Genomic DNA, 18,227 nt, shown 5'->3' on the forward strand with positions numbered 1-18,227 from the left:
GACTTAATCAATTACCATTAGAAAATGTTTGAAAATTAAATTCACTGCAAAGAGAGTCACGTGCACCCCTTGCGATTGGGAGTTTTCTCTTCGTGGTGATGATTTATTGTGTGGTCAAGAGTTTTCTCTTTTGGGGTAATAATAGATATGCAAACCTCTGATGTCCCGGCTGTGGAGATTAGTTGCTCGTAGAAACGGAACATGTTTGAATGATAATACATGTGTGGAAAAGACTGGTGGACATACAACTTCCCCAATTTTATTCTAAGGAAGCCACTTATGGAATATAGAGAAAATGTCTGTATCAAAGCTAGTAGATGGAACGTATCGAAGGAGAGGTATATTGAACTGCATGAGACAAAATAATCGGTAAGAGATCGGCTAGGAGATTGGTTTGTGAAAGTATCAGCATATGAAAAGGGCTTTGGAATCGTCAAATCCTTTAGGACATATAGAGACAATTTAGGACATACTTGGAGATATATATTCTGTTGGAAATTTGTTTGCTGTAAAGTATAGCGAATGGAAGTTTCTGGGTTGACTTAGTTTATTTGTGTTCTGTTCTTGTCTTGTTTGTGTAGAATCTGTTGGTATATGCTTGTATGTTACGTCTTCTGTTGCCCCTGCGAGAGAACTGCAACTGTAATTGGTGCGATAAGAAATATATTATTATATTATTTTTATTATTTGATCTAGAAACTATTAATAAATACACACTCTAATAATTAGGCAGTTTTCTTAATTATCGTGTTCATTAAATTGAAAATATTGTTGACATACGTTTGTCCTCTTAGTAGTAACATCTGCAAATTTGTTGCATACTCATTTTACCATGTCTCCTAGCTAGTTATTAAGATACTTTCGTTAACAACTCAACTATTGAGGAAACTTAGCTTGGCAAGCACGCAGTGCTGTTTGCATGAAATAAAATGCTTCCTCTTAATTAATTAATTAATTAACATACATATATATCTCTTTGAAAATATCAGTAATCAGTCTTTGTGCAATCACCTGTTGTTGCATACAAAGACTGAAATGTCTCGCCAATAAGATCATAAAAGACAACATCTGATTTATTTTGATACTTATTAAAAATACCAACTTTTCTGTAACTCGGCCTTTAGTGGTATTTCTTGCCCCGTGACGGCATTCTGTTGTGAGACAGCCGTGACAGCTAAACTCATTGCAATAACGACATAATACGAAAGATTATAAGCAATGTGTAGGCATGTCTCTTGGCACGTTAAGTGTACCTTTGATTTTCTTTACTCCGACGATCGCGCAAGAATCTTAATTTCCTGAGTCACTCACACACCACTGGCGTAGAAAGTGAGGGGATCTGGGGGCTGAAGCACCCTCGCTCACTGTAGGAATTTAAATTTTCTGTGCCAGTGACTTCTGTAAATCTGCTTACGTACTGGCAAGCGAGGTACTGATGGTGACATCCACGGTACCCCCCCCCCCCCCCCGGTAGTGCACATGTTCCTACGCCACCGCACACCGTACTCGCGTGCTTGCAATGCTCTTCAATCTATATAAGTATCTTGAACTGCTCAAAAAGCAACACATAAACAATAAAAACCAACTTGAAAGCCTAGAAAGCGTTTCAAGCAATCACATGCAAGATTATATTGTTAACTGTTGCAGATCTATGTTTTTTCTCCTTCTTCCTTGTCTCTTTTCTCTTTGTTTAATTCCTCGGCGTATTTCCTGAATTCATCTGCATTAAAGTTCATCCGTTTCCTAATTCCGGGAAGATCCCTTCTATCTGCATCTCGATATCCTTTGTGGTTTAGGTATTCGCTAGTTACATCTTCCCATCTTCCATTGTTGATTAGAGCAATAGTTTTGGGGCCAATATCTCCTCTGTAGAATGCGTTTACCAATGCGGTTTGAACGTAGACAGGAAATGTGTCAAATTGGTGAATTTTGCCTCTTGCTCGATCAGTGTGCTTTTGGATGTCGAAAGCAAAGAGTGTGTATATTTCTTCTTCCGTTAGCTCTTCCCTTCCATTTTTAACAGCGTCAAAATCACGGTCAGGTAGTACTCTTTCAAAGTCCTGTCTTGCACCAAAACGGCCAAGGTTGCAACCAATTCCAATGGTAGGATTTTCACGATCGTCTCCCACATAGTAAACTTTCGAACGAAAACCCTCGAAAGGAGCAATAACTTCTGCATGAGCAATTTCTGTATCTAAAATACAAGAGAATTAAAGCATGAGGATTTGACAAAACACGCTCAGTACTATACACATATACATAATTAATTAAAAAATAAGTTAGTATGTCTTAGCATGCTCAATCATGGGACTAAATGTTTCGAAATACGTGCCGTCTCATCAGCTAATAATTAGCAAAACAAACTCCTCATTGCTTCGGTATTACTCTGTTCTGATAAAATGGGAAGTAAAAAGCAAGTGATCAAGTGTCTCCTGTCGCTTCAACGTACCGCATTTGAAATGAGCGCGAGGGTGAGGACTAGTCTCCAGTAGTCAAACGTTGTCTCTGCCTGCCTGCCTGTCTGTCTGTCTGTCTGTCTGTCTGTCTCTGTCAAGATAATACACACAGACACAGACACAGACACACACACACACACACACACACACACACACACACACACACACACACACACACACACACACACACACACACACACACACACACACGCAGTATCATCCAACAATAGTATGTGAATATGTATGCTCTTAATTAATATACTCCTAAAAGATTAGAACAACTAAATTCTAAAACCTAAAACCAAACACTATAAATATTAACTAGTCAATGCTGTTTGTTAGTACAACAGTAGCGAAAGTTAAATTCACAAATTGTAATAGCACATAATTATACACTAAATTTATTTGAAATTAACTTGTTTAGATTGATTTCTAATTTGTACATGTAAAACTGCAAATAGTATGTCATGTTACCAGTCTAGAAAATAGTATAATAATATATAGATTATTTTAGATTTACATACAGCATATCATTTCATCTACCACTAATACATACCAGATAGGCTTTTCTTAAGAACATTTCCTGTACAGAGAGCATAATTAATTAGTGCAATGTTTGCTGACACTACAGCCTAAAATACATTGATAATGTTTTGGTATTTTGTTCATTGACTTTCTTCATGGAAAATATCACAATAAATCATATGCAGGGATTGTATTGACAGAATTAGTTTGTAATACCGCCTGCTAGCTTAGCCACCGTAAGTGTACTCTCCTCTAGTATGCAAACTAAGATAAATGGTCGTTGTAGCGGGTACATGTTACGTAAGTCCAGCTATATCCACTGGCATAGCGTCGGGAGGGGGCTGGGAAGCCTCTCCAATTTGTAGGCAAACCGAAATGTTTCCTTCAGGTGCTAGTCAGCTGATGACGGCATTAGCTATCTCTTTGATTACACACATCAGCATTTCAGTATGCTGAAACAAGTGCGGAAAGGCGAACGCCCATGCTGTGCACATGGAAGTACACAAGCAAAACATGTAAGGGGCGTGGCTTAATTTGCAGTGTGGTTGATCATCCTCCTCCAAACGTGAGGACCACACTACGACGGTGAACTATCGGGACCAAGTGCTCCTTCGTCTAATTCATTCGTTTCTAAGTTTAGCGCTCTGGACAATTTGTCTACCTACCGTAGCATGAAGTCGCGCCAGTTTTGTTGTCTTGGCGCAACGGACTCCTCGCATAACTCATAATAACCGTTTTCAGGATCGCTGAGAACAACAGAAGCGGCTGCAAATGACATGAATGGCGGAGCACTCGCCGCGACACGCACAAAATGGCGGAGCACTCGCGGCGACGAGCGAAGCGAGCCTCGATTTCTCCAAGTCTTGCAGACGGTCGTGAAAGATGTGTATTGTATTATTAAGAGACTTGATATACAATTGCATATATATATATATATATATATATATATATATATATATATATACATGTCTGTATGTATATTAGTTGTCTAGGCATATAGATAAATATAATATAAATAATATATGTATATATATAATTTTAGGTGTATTGCCACTGGTTAACGTTCAGTAATCAGCACATGTGGGCAATTCGAATTTTTCCAGTGGCCGCTCAGCATATTTCGATGTGACAGTTTAGAAATCAAATCAACGTAAATATATCCATCCAACTGTCAGCAATCATGGCCGCGTAGCTGTTGCACGAACGTGAGAAGAATAAAAGGATGTCCGTTATGGCGAGGAGGTAGATTTCGCTGGTGGTACGTACGTTCTTCCTTTACAGTCTAAGCATAAGACTGATCACGAGCCTGACTATAAAGATCTACCTTATCCTTTGGTCTAGATTTTTCAAACCTAATGCTACAGTTGTCTGTATGGTTATGGCAGAGTATTAAATACTAGAATGATTTGCGGGCATTTAGCTAAGGTTTGATGTCGACTTCATAGTTGGAAATAGCCGTCAGTGTTACAAGCCCAAGAGTTTTGTCAGTTGCCTAGAAGCTAGGCTACGTACACTAATGTAAGACGAACATGTATGGCTTACTCAAACGAGTGTTGTCCGCTATCCAATTCCTGACACCATGTATTGAGGTTAGACTAATTAAGTTAAACAAACATGCATGGCTCACAGTACGAGGCTAGAGCTGGCACAGCGTACTGTGAGCGTCCTGTACGCTGACAAAAACGATTACACGAGCTTCAGCAAAGACGTTAGTTAGCTATGTATCATTCACACAGTATTGCGTCTGACGAGCGTCCATTGCACAAAGAACGCACTGCGACAGTGGTCTGGCGCTGCAAAGTAACCACGTTTGTACTTGCGACAAACTTAGGAACGACGACGTTTGCTTTTGTTTCTGCTGCGCCGTAGTCTCAAGCGGTTTGTTTTATCTCTTGTCCTTTGAAAACCATGCACTAAATGAAACTTTTATTGATGCCATGTGAACGAATAGAATATCCCAGATACGCCCAGTTGCTCTGACTGACTTTTGATTGGTTGAAAATGAGCACGTGATGTCATCGGAAGCCGGGTCACTTCCGGATAGGACGCTCGACTATACCTCTTCTCTATTCCAGCGTCGTGGACGCTCTAGGCTAGCGTCGTGCGAGCATCCGCGGACGCTGCATTGTTCACAGTGTGATGCTGACGCTCGCTCATCGTCACCGTCCAGGACGCTCGCAGGACGCTCGTGCTATATAAAACTGCGTACTGTAAACCACAGGCTGGGCTTTACCCACTCAACGACTATTGCCCGTTATCCCATTCCTGACACCATGTATTATACACGTGGCTAGTCCAAGCAACCAGACACAGCGAGCTATCCCACCTAATGTACTTTAATTATTAGCTACTCGGACATGCAACAAGGCCTTCACGCTTTTGCAAAATTTATAAATGATAACTTCGGCAATTGTGACGCGCGCATAAACGTCATGCAGCAACAGTTGACCATTCTATAGCAGCCAACAAAACAGTCGTACTAAATCACGTCTACAGACGTCAACTATACTGTCCACAAGTCCTTTTGATATCTGCCAGCAGATATCTACTACAATTTTGTCGCATTCTCCTACATCATTTGATAAACGTCACGGACGACGTCCGCTCCGAAAACGTCTTGTGCAGCATCAGCGAGGTTGACGCGGATGAGCGCCGAGCAGAGGTGAAAGACCGACGCACGTCGATCATGCTGTCGTTGCTTTTCTTGCCACAGTGTGAGCATCTGGTAGCAACACTCGTCGCACTCACTGTCTCGTAGGCCGTTGATTTCGTAGTCGGCAAGACTAATCGGACCGAGATTGCGGGCGACTGCCTTCCAACAGTGACAGATTTTAAGGTAGATATTGCGGATTTCGTGTAGTGTGACATCGCGGTCAACAGGAGATTGATGAATTTTGGCCCAAGACGAATTGTGGGTGTCAGTAACCAACTAGAAGAAAATGGTATTTCATATACAAAATTCTAGTTGTAAATGAAATTCTATATCAGCGCTTACTGTGCGTATGTGTGAGTGCATATATACGAATGTAATGTGCAGTAACGTAGTGTTTGGCAGTAGAGTACTTACAACATTTTTATCCTATTTCCAGTAATAGAAGACCGTACTCGGACATTAGAGCGGATTGGGAGGGTCTAACAATAGTAGACTTGCAAAGAGCTGCCCGCCTGTCTGTTTGGTTTCCTGCCTGCCTGCCTGCCTGCCTGCCTGCCTGCCTGCCTGCCTGCCTGCCTGCCTGCCTGCCTGCCTGCCTGCCTGCCTGCCTGCCTGCCTGCCTGCCTGCCTGCCTGCTTGCATACAAAAAAACTAATGTAGGATTATATAGTTAGCAGAATTAGATATATTCAGTGCTTCACATATTGAAATAATTGAACTTGTTTATAAAGCACTTTCTTTTAATTGAAAATCATGTATTCTAGTGAGTAGATATGCTGTATTTTAACAAAATAACCTGCCTCAGTGCCTGCCTGCCTGTAAATAGAACAACCTGCCTGCCTGTCTGCTTGCCTACAAACCGACTAATGGAAGATAACGTAGTCATGCTTCACACATTGAAATAGTTGAACTTGTTTATAAAGCACTTTCTTTTAATTATTGAAAAATAATGTATTCTAGTGTGTAGAGATGCTGTAATAAATAACCTGCCTCAGTACCTGCCTGCCTGACTATTTGTCTGCATTTACCTTTTATAACCTCAACTTCAATTCTGTTTGTTTGTCTGAGTACCTTAGTATTTAATTAGGCAACACGTTAAACAATTTACCTGTTCATCTATAGTCTCAAGCTTCCCTCTCATTCTTCTCCATGCTTTAGTTATTGACGCTATCAGCCTGTCTTTCAACGTCAGTTCTTCTCTCTGTTGATTCACAGTCTTCTTCAAGCATTGAATAGTTTCATTTTTCTCAGCTAGTGTTGTTTTCAATAACAACACCTATGAAAACAGACATGAAATAGTATACCTGTGATGAGAGTCTCAGACTGTGGTGTTACTTCGGCTGAGACTTCCTTTAGCTGAGATCTCATGCGGTAGTCAGCAGTTGAATAGCGGCTGTTACGCTGATTGAACATCATGTATTTACTTTGTAAGCATTTGTGACCGCACCATAGAAACGTTTACTTACGTCTTCCAGTAAAGTGTGGGAATCCACAGTTGAGACATCTACGTATTAGGTTAAAACACAAGATTACAAAAGCACTAATGACAGGCATTTGATATATTGCATTCATAACATCTAAGAATCTTAATTAATTAATTAACACTTTCTACACTGTAGCTGTTATAGCAGTCGGTTTTCATAGCAGAGCAGATGTATTTATTGTTTTTTAAATTATATATAGTGCAAAGAAGACAAGTGGCGGATTAATTGAAATGGGAACTGCTTGAGATTAAGTCGCTCCCACGCTTAATATTATCAATAATTATTGTGCAATAAATTGTGCAATAATTATGTGGTCTCTGATCAAAACAACTACAGCGGAAACATTGGTGTCTAATACCTAACCAAAGCAACAGAACTTGGAGTTTGCATGACATAGGCTATGATCTGACAACTTATTAGTTAAGACAGCAATTTTTTCTATTGTTTGTTTGGACAACATAACCCCAATCCTCTATATTTGTGTTCTTCTTACTAAATCCGTCACTGAAAGTATTTATCAAACATATACAGTTAGAAAAGAATAATATTCAATGCTGAGATAATCGTCCTGTCCCATTCCGCCATGCTTCTTGGGGGGAGTCTGTTGAGGTTTCATTAGAAATAAATTGCTGTGTTGCAGCTGCAGTGAACTATGGTGCATAAGTATAAGATGTCATTTGCTAATCGGTTACTTAAAACCAAACCGGCTTGTACTTCATGTAATCCTACATGGGACTCATCAGCTACCTGAGACTGATCAACAAGAGAAACTGAAAGGTCGTCGCCTTAAAGCTGTCGTTACTATGGCAACAGAGCTACTTTGTCTTCAAAGAACTATCCTGCTAAAGCAGCTAGATGAGACTATATACACTACACGTATACATATACGTGATGCGGCTTGTCCAAACGACCACAGACTGCGATTAATTATTATTAAATACAAAATCAATCAAATTTACTTATTATAATAGATTTAATATATTTTTAAGTATACTTACCTTGTGCCTGTTGATGCATCATCTCCACAATGTTTTGGTGATTTCTCTTTTTGGCTGCTACCAGTGGGCTATCGTCGCACGACACTCCACAGACAAGAACACTCAGATTACTCCTCGATGCGCGTCTCTTGTAGAAAGGATCGGCTCCGACAGACAACAACATCTCGGAACAGACGGCATGACCTTGATAGCAAGTCCACCACAAAGGCGTTAGTCCTCGTTCGTCTGTGACATGAGGAGACCATCCAGCATCCAGAAAGAGGCGAAGAATACGAGAATGGTTGTAGTAAGCGGCCCAGTGAACTGCAGACCAACTAAAAAATCAGGAAGGTGACATTAATAGCATAATTTAATTAGCGTCCATTGGATATTGGGAAAGTTCGGTTTGGTTTCAGCTTCCGTTGCTTACTCGTCGTCTTTCTTCCAAGTTGGATTTCCTCCTTCTTCCAGAAGAAACTGACAGACTTCAAATTGTCCGTAGAAAGCTGCATCCCAGAGACGAATCTCAATCCACTGCTGGGTGCTTTCTGGGTCGTTCTGTTGACGTACTTCCGTCAGTCGTCTCGTCACCTCGTTCAGATCGTGACAACAGTCACTGTTGGCTCTAGTACTTCTGCGGTACACTAGATCGCGCACCTGTGGATCTGGATCTGGCCTTTTGAAACAACACGCCATAATTGAAGTCTAGCAAGCACACAGACACTTTCTTTGACTTCAGGAAGTTGTCATGCGTCGTGCTGAGCTGTCACTGAGGCTGAATTGATATGTTTTCGCTATACATAGGGAACAATGACGTCATAGTCTCCATCACCTGGAGAAAACTTGAGTCAACTGATTTACAATTGGAAGTTGCAAAACTACTGCAATGTATCTGTGTCGTTTGGCGTTGGCATCGTTCACTGTGACATACTTGCTTACATTGTTTGCTATCGCTCACTGTGACATGCTTACATTGGTTGCTATCACTCACACCCTGACATGCTTACATTGGTTGCGACGTAACCGGTTGTGGAGAATCCTACCCGGAAGTCAAATGCACCTACGTAAACCGAATAACGACAAAAGTGGATTCTGATTTCACGCGCACTGCATGGTACGAACCATCAAAATGAATGGCTCTAAATTTCTCGAGGCAGGTCACAGCTCCTAGGTTATGCGAATGCTTGGATCGACTTACAGCGCCTTCATTAATTTTATTAGTAAGTATATTCATATCATATTTGAATAATTTTCATATTATGTCATATTGAGCTGTAACTTTCATTGTTTTAGTTCTTCTGGTTCTCTCTCTATCAGTTAGAAGTGATACATTCAATTCAGACGCGGACCCAAGATGGAGGGTGCACGACTACTATCACTAACATAAAAAATGATATTTAATTAAAAAATTAGCCTACATAACCTCGGTTATTTACTTATGAAGCGGCATTACGCAATTAGGTGCTAATCAGTTATCTGAGTCAGTGGCGTAGGAAGATGTTCACGAGGGGAGGGGCTGTACCGTGGATGTCATCGCAAAAACAACCTCGCTTGTCAGACCGTAAACAGATTTGCAAAAGTCACGTGCACAGAAAATTTTATTTCCTACACTAAGCGAAGGGCATCAGCCCTCATACCACGCTTCCTACCCTGGTGTGAGTCTAGAATATGAATTTAGATAGTACTTCCATATTTCGGGAATGTTTTCTAGCAAAATAATAGATAAATTGATCGTAGTTTATAATTTCATGTTGTAGTAAATTTTGACTGTGAAAGTGTAAGTATACAGGCGAGACTACGTCTTTTCTGTCCCCTTGTAGAGTCTGATATCAATTATTGGACACTCCCAAATATAGAACGAACACTGGCGTACAGAAACCAGAGGAATATTTCATGTATCTAAGGAGTGAATGTAGAGAGTAGTCACACGGTAACAAGATGTGCTAGATTCAGCTTGATCACTTGGCGTATTACTGTTCACGGTGACAAAATAGAACGTCCGCTGCTTTTCCCGTATATCGGACACGCCTATCAAATATCAGACAGCCGCCGGATTTTGCTTTCGACGGTACCACAGTTCACTGTCTGCACCTTGAAATAATAGGTACATGTCTCTTCTACTCGCAATGAAAGCAACAGATCGGCAGCTTTGCACGTTGCTCTTCGGGAAGAGGGGCGGGTCTTGTTCTCACACCCGAGTTTGCTTGATGCGAGTGCAAATAGGCGAGAACTGCGATGACTTGTGTTATAACCGACTGAAGACGTTTTGTAAATGCCCGACGAGCATCAAGAGCCTTTGACTCGTCTCTGTATGGAAAGAATTAGCTAGAGATGGCCGTCCACAAACAAACGAATAAATCTACAGGTGCTAAGATGAGAACATTTACAGTCCTCATTCATCTAGCACGTCCTGAACATCGTCATCGTTCGCGAACAAATGAATCTGAGACGGCGGCAGTAGATAGCCTCGCGCGGCCTGACCCTACCGTCGCGTCATACACAGATCGCCTTGACATCTAGATTCTAAGAACACTGCTTTTTGCGATCGTAGTTGTCTATTCCGTGTCTATATTGACCATACACGCATCATAGGAGACCTTTCAAGATCTACTTTTCTTTCCAAATACTTCTTTTGTTTGATACCTAGACGAGTCAAACACTTTCCGTGCTCGGTAAGCATTTAGTAGACGTCTGCAGTTAACACTAACACAATTCTTCACGGTTCTCGCCTATATTGCACTCGCATCAAGCAAATCGGGTGTCCGATGCTAGACAGAACAAGACCCGCCCCTCTTCTTGAGCGTCTGAAGACCAACGTGCAAACCTGCCGATCTGTTGTTATCACCGCGAGTAGAAGAGACATGTACCTATTATTTCAAGGTGCACACAGTACTGAGTGAACTGTGGTACCGTCAAAACCAAAAACCTGGGCGGTCCGATACTTGATGGGCGTGTCCGATGTACAGAAAAAGCAGCGGAAGTTCCATTTTGTCACCGTGAACAGCAACACCCCAAGTGATCAAGCTGAATCTAGCAGATCGTGTTATCGTGTGATTGATCTCTACATTCATGCCTTAGATACATGAAATCTTCGTCTGCTTTCCGTACGCCAGTGTCCGATATTGGAGAGTGTCCGATAATTGATGTTAGACTCAACATGTGTAACGCAGATAGGTACGTGCTAGCTCGCCTGACTGCTTGGTAACCTGATGAAACGATTTGTTTAGCTAACACCGACATGCAACGCGAACAGGCAACAAGTGTAGCGTATATATTTAACAGCGTAATTGCCGAGCGTAGCGAGGCTTCTAATCAGAATCACATAACAGAAAGGGGCGTGGTCCTATAGGCCTCTCCATCGAGCGTTTGGTGTGTGTGTGTGTGTGTGTGTGTGTGTGTGTGTGTGTGTGTGTGTGTGTGTGTGTGTGTGTGTGTGTGTGTGTGTGTGTGTGTGTGTGTGTGTGTGTGTGTGTGTGTGTGTGTGTGTGGTAAAAGTCCTCTTACTGAACCCTCCAAGAGAGTACCCACAGGATCTTGTAGTTTCGGTAGTTCCCTGGCCAGGGGAGCAAATGCATGCTAACTTCAGCCTTGGCAAGCTGAGGATGGTGTGAGGCTAGGATGCGCTAGCCCAGCAAGCTGGTCATCTGACTGTGTATTTGCTGGAGCGCGTTCCCCTGCGTGTGGACAGAAAGAGGGATGACGCTGGGAAAAGAGCCGGTGACGCCAAGAATAGGACTGGGCTCCGAAGATCTACAGGCAACCCGGGGATCAAGGAGTTGTGTGCGCGGGAAGGGGTTGTCATGAAATCTCCGACTAATCATGACAACTCAACAACTAGTCGGAAGTTAGTACATCTTACAATAATGTCAACTAATGGTCAACCAATTCACTGTCCAGTTGCCAGCTGTCAAGGTGAGTTATCATCAGTCAACTCTATGAGAAACCATCTAAAACGTTTTCACAACTCTCTAAGTATTGCTGCGTGAAACTCCATCCCAACTTCATCTCAGCAGCATACAGCAAATGTAGTTCATGTATCTCGATTTTGTCACAAGTGGAAGAATGTCACAAGCAAGTTCTGGAAGAGAAATAAAATCTTAACGATAGGTCTATGGAATGTCAAGACATTACAGGGTATAGCTCGATCCAACCTTCTTGCCCAAGAATTAGCAACAGCTCAAATTCCTTTGTGTGCTATCACTGAAACTTACCTGCCTGGTTCCAGCTGTATGTAGTTGGATGACCAGTCTGGTTACAACCTATATTTTCTGGAACGACTGGCGTAGCTACAAGAAGTGTTGGTTTGATTATGCAACGTGATGTCGTGAAATCAGTAAAGTGTTTTGACCCAATCTCGGATAGGGTTATGCGGGTGGATCTCATGACAGAAAAAGGTGTTTTGAGTGTTGTAGTTGAATATGCACCATCTGAACAGAGTAAAGATGAAGAGAAAGATTTGTATTACCAGCAGCTAGACCTGGCAATGCAAAAGAACGGATCTTTGGTGATTGTTTTGGGGGACTTCAATGCTAGAATTGGACAGGAGCGATCTCCAATAACTGGCAACTTTGGGTTAGCTAAACAACTAGTGACAATGGAATGAGACTGCTGGACTTTGCTGATGCTTATGAGCTGGTAGTTACGAACACTCTCTTTCAGCACAAACACATTCATACTGCCAATTGGTATCCTCCCAGTGGTTGTTTGCAGCCAAGCGTGAAAGATTTTATTTTGGTCAAGCATCGTATGAGGTCCATGGTTTATGACACCAGAGTAAAACGAGGGCCTGATTTCAAAAGTGATCATAAATTAGTCGTTAGTAAGCTGGTATTGAAACTAAAAAAGCCAAAGAACATGAAACAAGCAAACAGTCTAAGGAGAGATGTCCGGGGAGATCCAAAAGCCCTCGGCGAATACAGGGTTAGTATAACTGCCAAGTTTTTGCAAAGATCTAGTGACACTGTTGAAGATAACTGGTCTGAATTTCGCAAACCAGTTGTGGATTCAGCAAAAGAACATCTTGTAGCACCAAGAAGGGCAAAGAACAGTTGGATTTCAGAGCAAAATTTTAGAGCTGATTGATAAGAAGCGTGATGCTTACATCCATTGGATGCGATCTCAGGATAAACAAGAAACACGTGTATTCCGATTTCAACAAGTTAGCAACCTTTCTGAGTTTAATATGCTCGGATTGACAAACTTAATTAATTGGACGCCGGCTAATGACATCCAAGGTGTCATGCCAATTGCTAACCCGTTGCCCTAGCTGGGTTATATTCGGATTGACTTTGCATACTATAAGTCCCCGCTTCTAAGGGAAAGATCTATGCAACCTCCCAAGATTTGATGATGTTCACATCAACAAGGTCATAACCTAGTTGCTGTTCTAGGTCAAGCGACATCGTTTCAAGGTACGTAAGACGCTGTGCAGCCGTCACTCTTAGACCTATAGCTACGCTAGCACGACAATGACTAGTGTTGAGATCTGATTTCTTTCCTGTATATATTACCTAGTTAGAGCAATTACCTGATTGGCATGAATACTTTGACGATGATCAAAATTGCTGGAGAATATCTGCTGCAACGTTTGTTCGTCGATAAGCACCCATTCCCTCGCAACGCTTTCCAACGCAGTTTCGCTGTTTTGCCCTACGGGTCTCTGTCTCTACGGCTGTCTCAATTCAGGTTAGAATTCGTGTCATTGTCACGCACGGAACTTGAAGAAGTCTGCTTTAGCTTGGGACGCGTTGAGCTTGCACAGTTTCTTGCGGAGACGACAAAATGTACCAAACACAGAACACACGTCCTTGTCGTAAGGGCACGTCAGGTAGTCGGCTCCGTTATCCTTTCCTCTGATAGCCTAGTTCGATCAGAAATCGGTATAGCCTCTCAACGATAATGCCTGTCGTATTACTCTGTCATTCACTTACTTCCTTTGCTTCACAAATCACAGATGTTGATGGTTAGTTTGCAGAATAAACTCTCGACCATATAGAAGAATCCTCAGATTCTTTACGCTCCAAATATTAGCTAGACATTCCATTTTTGTGACTGAAAACTTCTGCATACTCACGCTTCGCCAACTTCATACTTACATATGTTACTGGGAAATACTGGCCGTTATATTCCTGCATAAGAATAGCACTGATTCCAATCTCGGATACAAAGTATACTTGATTGTGATCGGGCAGGTGGAATATCGGTAGCATTGATTATAACATTGAACGCTGAGGAAGCTTTTTCTTGGGCGTCGCCCCAATACACTCTACTTTGCTGTTCATTCTTGGTCAGGTCACTGTCCGATTGATGCAGCAATTGTCACATACTTTGGCACGTAGTCGCGATAATACAGTCAGTTTAGTGAATGATCGGACGTTCTTCTTGGTTCCTAGTCTAGCAGCCTTCCTGACTATTATATATGGGGAACTGGACACAAAAAGTAATGATGTAAAACTAAGGTCTATTGAAGAACTCTGAACAATAACAACTAATATAAAAGCAGTGCGATACAAACTATTTTATCTACAACTAAAAAATTTAAAGTCCTATGAACTGCGGTATGCGCAGACAAATTTTCCTCTCCTCTAAAACGACATGTCACAACTCAGTTTTTTGGGAAACTTTTGGAGTCACGTTGATCGTCGTAGAAGGAGAACGTGCGTCGTGTACAGCTCTCACAGTAGATGTCGTCCTATAGCCTGAGTCTGTTTAGCTCCAGTGTTGATCCCCAAGTTCATGAATAATTTAGAGGGTCTTTCAGGCTTACAGCTGTGCTTGTGCTAGCTATGATGACAGAAAACATCGAATAGAACCCGCTGTGGCTTCTTATTTCCATCTGGTTGAGGAGATAGTATTTCTTAAAAGAATATATACTTTGGTGGATCCAGTAGAGGTATATTAGCTGCAGATTCTTTGTCCATGTTTTCTGTTTCTAGTGTCTGGTCTGTGTGCCGACGCCATACTATATACAATTGTCCATTTCCAAACGGCAAGAAATAGACCAGCTTCTTTCTAAGACTCTCGGCGTAGCACCACTTTTCCCGCCCTAATGCCGTCTAAGATAAAAATGGCGGGAATTTATATTGGCTTTTTGCTAAGAAATTGTTGAACAAAGTTTAAAAGCGGATTCTATTTTTGCGGTTAGAAATCGTTGTTTGATAACTGATATATGTCTTACCGTAAGTGGTCATGGAGGAGTTTGTGTTTGGCAGCTGTATTCGTGGCTCACATTTCCCTATCTTACTGGTCTCCAACTACTGGCCCAGTGATAAAGAACTGCGCTGCTGTACGTGTCAGTGCAAAGAACGGGACCTGCGTGAACGTGACAGCCCAAGTTCACCCATAGCCTCACTGCCTCATTCATAGGCACAACAGACAGCAAGCAGAGATTACCTACCATCTTGTGGTCTCATGCGCAGAACGTACCTTCACATGCCCATATGATGCCTGATCTACGTAGTTGATAACGTCAACATCTTATTATGGCCAAATTACGGGCGGATTTTATATCGGCAGTCTCTGAAGAGTCCGTCAATCCACCAAAATTTATTCCCCGCCAAACTTTTATCGTAGACGCTAGTTCTTCCCAATTTAGATTGTAAAAACTCTAGCCTTGCTCTTAGCATCTTGATACTTGTTGTCCTTGCTTCTTGTGGACCTTCTTCAGTCTAGTCGCGTCCGAAGACGGCTCGGCTCGACAAGAACAGCTCCGGATCCGATGGCAATATACCAATAGTGGAATGAGAGATATTTCAATAGTTCAACAGAAACCGAGACAGCTTTTGATACTTAATGTCAGTCCTCATGACGTTGGTGAGCTTTTAGCGCATTTTTTAGTGTTTGAACAATCCTTTTGGCCTCGCCATTAGTAGATATATGGGTGATATGGAGCACTTTTGGTGTGATTTTAGTTCATTCACCTAAAGAAATTCCTTCGTGAGCCAATATGCGAGATTACTGGTTCTGGAATTTCTAGAGGCTGAACAATGACTTCAGAACTTTGATAGTTTTTCCTGATGTAGTTGAATTAATAGTTATTTTTAGGTCATTTGGAATGTACATCAACAGCTACGAAAAATACTCTGCTGAGAACGGTCCTGCTAAATCTATATGTATATACTTTCCCATGGCCGGGTAAGCCTGCCCAAGCATATAATTCCTACTAGTTAATTCACAACCTACACGATCTCTGACAATTATCCTACTAAATCTGACTGTCGATTCCTGGCCACCAATTCCTGGCCACCACATCTAGCCTAGCCAACCTTTCGTTCGTACAATACCAGAATGACTTGTATGTTACTTCTCCTTGACGTCTGGATGTGGTGTAGATGGAATCACCAATCACACACCTCTAAACAAGCAGCCATTCTCCATTGTGTTTTTCCTTGTTGGCAATTGAAGAAGGGGAGCAGCTTATCTTCAATAGATTCAAGCCATTCTCTCTGGGCGTAAAGCAGAACATCACTCAAAACTGGATCAGTTGCAGTCTCTTCTTCATTTAACCTTTCTGCTGAGACAGGTAACTTATTGATCTTCTTGAAGTTGATGACATGGTCTGCAGCATGCAGCTTTACCCGTTTCCTCTTCCCACGTAGTTTTGGCAGCTAGAAGTAAGCGTGACAGTCTATTAGCGTTGCCATGCATGCTGAGCTGTCTCAATTGTTTGTTGCATTGGTAGGCACCTATAAGTGAAAGCCCATTTTGCATCTCGCTGCAGCTAATTAATGCAGGAGCTTCTGTCTTGAGTCCTAACACGGTTATAGTTAAGTGCCTTGTGGTCGGTTACCGAAATAAATAGAATGCTTGCATACATAGATACTTGTAAAAAATCTTTACACAAATATAACTTCAAGTGCTTTCTATTCAATTTGAGCATTGTTTTATTCGATCTTGGTCAATAACTGAGAAAAGTAGTAGACGATCGACCGACCGAAATAGATTCTTTAATGTTATATCGCTGTCTAGAATCTCCAGTCCTATATGTATAAACCCACATTTTTCTTCTTGCACTGCTTCGAACTCCACCTATGCTTACATTGACATTCTAACACTGCTGCATCAAAATTAGAATCAGAATTAATAGCCACACAAATCTATTCGATCGCAAAATACATTAATTGAAATCAATGACAAATTAGTTGTCTTACATCTCCCACACGTAACGTTGTATTAATTCCTAGTGGAAACATATCAAACCGAATTCTGCAAATTGTGATATGTGTGTAGGCGTCTTATCAGTGTACATCAGATCTCATTTGGAAAGAAATGTAGCAAGATATAAAGACGAGGAAGATGATCGCCAGCTGGGGGATGTACCGCGTGGATGTCATAATGAGTAAAAAAACAACTATCTTGCTTGCCAGACCTTAGGTAAACAGATTTGCAAAACTCGAGTCACTGGCACAGAAAATTTTAATTCGTACACTGAGCGAGGAGACTTCAGTTCCCCATCCCCCCTTTTCATACGCTGGTTAATCATGATTATGCAATTGTCTGCTGTAGACATGGGCGTAGCGTGACCTCTAGAAATAGACCAGCGGCTAAACTTTACAATGCTACGGGACACGCCTACTTATGGACACGTCCACATTTTGGCTACTAATTGACTCATACGGTATAATAAGTAGCAGTTCGAGACTGGAAAACAGAGTGATGTCTATACTACATTGAGCTTTGGTTCTTACATATATCTACTGTCTACATTTTTATGGCCACGCCTACAAAAGGCTATAGCTAAAGTCTATATATATATATATATATATATATATATATATATATATATATATATATATATATATATATATATATATACGTACATATATATATATATATATATATATATATATATATATATATATATATATATATATATATAAGAGCATCAGCCCTCATATCATGCTTCTGACACTGGTGTGAGTCTAGAATATGGATTTGTATAGTACGTGTAGTTCCATCTTTCGGCAATGTATTTCTAGAATAATAATAGATAAATTGATCGTAGTTTATAATTTCATGTTGTAGCAAATTGTGACTGTAAAAGTGTAAGTATACAGGGGAGACCGTAACGTTTTCTCTGTCCCATTGTACATGTGTAGCGCAGCTTGGTAAGTGCTAGCTAGCCTGACTGCTT

At 41.3% G+C, this 18,227-nt stretch overlaps 4 protein-coding genes across 5 annotated transcripts; 1 reads left to right on the plus strand and 3 right to left on the minus strand.

Moving 5' to 3' along the window:
* Positions 1–1,646: 1,646 nt before the first annotated feature.
* LOC134176594 (uncharacterized) lies at positions 1,647–3,738 on the minus strand. The gene is made up of 3 exons (XM_062643258.1): positions 3,647–3,738; positions 3,013–3,039; positions 1,647–2,194 (listed from the first exon to the last, which is right to left on the minus strand). The coding sequence occupies exons 1-3, from the start codon at positions 3,705–3,707 to the stop codon at positions 1,650–1,652; spliced, it is 633 nt and encodes a 210-aa protein (XP_062499242.1). The 5' UTR covers positions 3,708–3,738; the 3' UTR covers positions 1,647–1,649.
* A 1,558-nt stretch (positions 3,739–5,296) lies between these two features.
* Positions 5,297–8,349, minus strand: LOC134198629 (uncharacterized). Of its 2 annotated transcripts, XM_062668036.1 has the most exons (4): positions 8,117–8,349; positions 6,970–7,138; positions 6,743–6,910; positions 5,297–5,910 (listed from the first exon to the last, which is right to left on the minus strand). In XM_062668036.1, exons 2-4 carry the CDS (start codon positions 7,048–7,050, stop codon positions 5,551–5,553), a joined length of 609 nt encoding a protein of 202 aa, XP_062524020.1. In that variant the 5' UTR covers positions 7,051–7,138; positions 8,117–8,349; the 3' UTR covers positions 5,297–5,550. The 2 variants fall into 2 exon arrangements, with proteins under 2 accessions (XP_062524020.1, XP_062524022.1); XM_062668038.1 differs by lacking the exon at positions 8,117–8,349 and having other exon boundaries at positions 6,970–7,174.
* On the minus strand, positions 7,097–8,845 carry LOC134176284 (ankyrin repeat domain-containing protein 39-like). Its single transcript, XM_062642960.1, has 4 exons — positions 8,526–8,845; positions 8,117–8,430; positions 7,818–7,888; positions 7,097–7,138 (listed from the first exon to the last, which is right to left on the minus strand). The coding sequence occupies exons 1-4, from the start codon at positions 8,789–8,791 to the stop codon at positions 7,097–7,099; spliced, it is 693 nt and encodes a 230-aa protein (XP_062498944.1). The 5' UTR covers positions 8,792–8,845.
* A 3,849-nt stretch (positions 8,846–12,694) lies between these two features.
* On the plus strand, positions 12,695–13,177 carry LOC134176285 (uncharacterized). Its single transcript, XM_062642961.1, has one exon. The coding sequence runs from the start codon at positions 12,695–12,697 to the stop codon at positions 13,175–13,177; it is 483 nt and encodes a 160-aa protein (XP_062498945.1).
* The last annotated feature ends 5,050 nt before the right edge of the window (positions 13,178–18,227 follow it).

The sequence above is a fragment of the Corticium candelabrum genome, chromosome 2 (assembly GCF_963422355.1).
Source record: "Corticium candelabrum chromosome 2, ooCorCand1.1, whole genome shotgun sequence".
Taxonomy (NCBI): Eukaryota; Metazoa; Porifera; class Homoscleromorpha; order Homosclerophorida; family Plakinidae; genus Corticium; species Corticium candelabrum.

What these genes read in the sequence shown, in the direction of transcription:
- LOC134176594 (XM_062643258.1), bottom strand. Translation starts at nt 3,707, where the DNA reads ATGAGTTATGCGAGGAGTCCGTTGCGCCAAGACAACAAAACTGGCGCG. An exon ending in TGGCGCGACTTCATGCTACG is followed by an intron (nt 3,040 to 3,646) that starts GTAGGTAGACAA and finishes CTCTCTGTACAG; the next exon opens with GAAATGTTCTTAAGAAAAGC. An exon ending in TCTTAAGAAAAGCCTATCTG is followed by an intron (nt 2,195 to 3,012) that starts GTATGTATTAGT and finishes CTTGTATTTTAG; the next exon opens with ATACAGAAATTGCTCATGCA.
- LOC134198629 (XM_062668036.1), bottom strand. Translation starts at nt 7,050, where the DNA reads ATGATGTTCAATCAGCGTAACAGCCGCTATTCAACTGCTGACTACCGC. An exon ending in TAAAGGAAGTCTCAGCCGAA is followed by an intron (nt 6,911 to 6,969) that starts GTAACACCACAG and finishes CTGTTTTCATAG; the next exon opens with GTGTTGTTATTGAAAACAAC. An exon ending in TTGAGACTATAGATGAACAG is followed by an intron (nt 5,911 to 6,742) that starts GTAAATTGTTTA and finishes ATTTTCTTCTAG; the next exon opens with TTGGTTACTGACACCCACAA.
- LOC134176284 (XM_062642960.1), bottom strand. Translation starts at nt 8,791, where the DNA reads ATGGCGTGTTGTTTCAAAAGGCCAGATCCAGATCCACAGGTGCGCGAT. An exon ending in ACTTGGAAGAAAGACGACGA is followed by an intron (nt 8,431 to 8,525) that starts GTAAGCAACGGA and finishes CTGATTTTTTAG; the next exon opens with TTGGTCTGCAGTTCACTGGG. An exon ending in ATGAAGTACAAGCCGGTTTG is followed by an intron (nt 7,139 to 7,817) that starts GTTTTAAGTAAC and finishes CCTAATACGTAG; the next exon opens with ATGTCTCAACTGTGGATTCC.
- LOC134176285 (XM_062642961.1), top strand. Translation starts at nt 12,695, where the DNA reads ATGAGACTGCTGGACTTTGCTGATGCTTATGAGCTGGTAGTTACGAAC.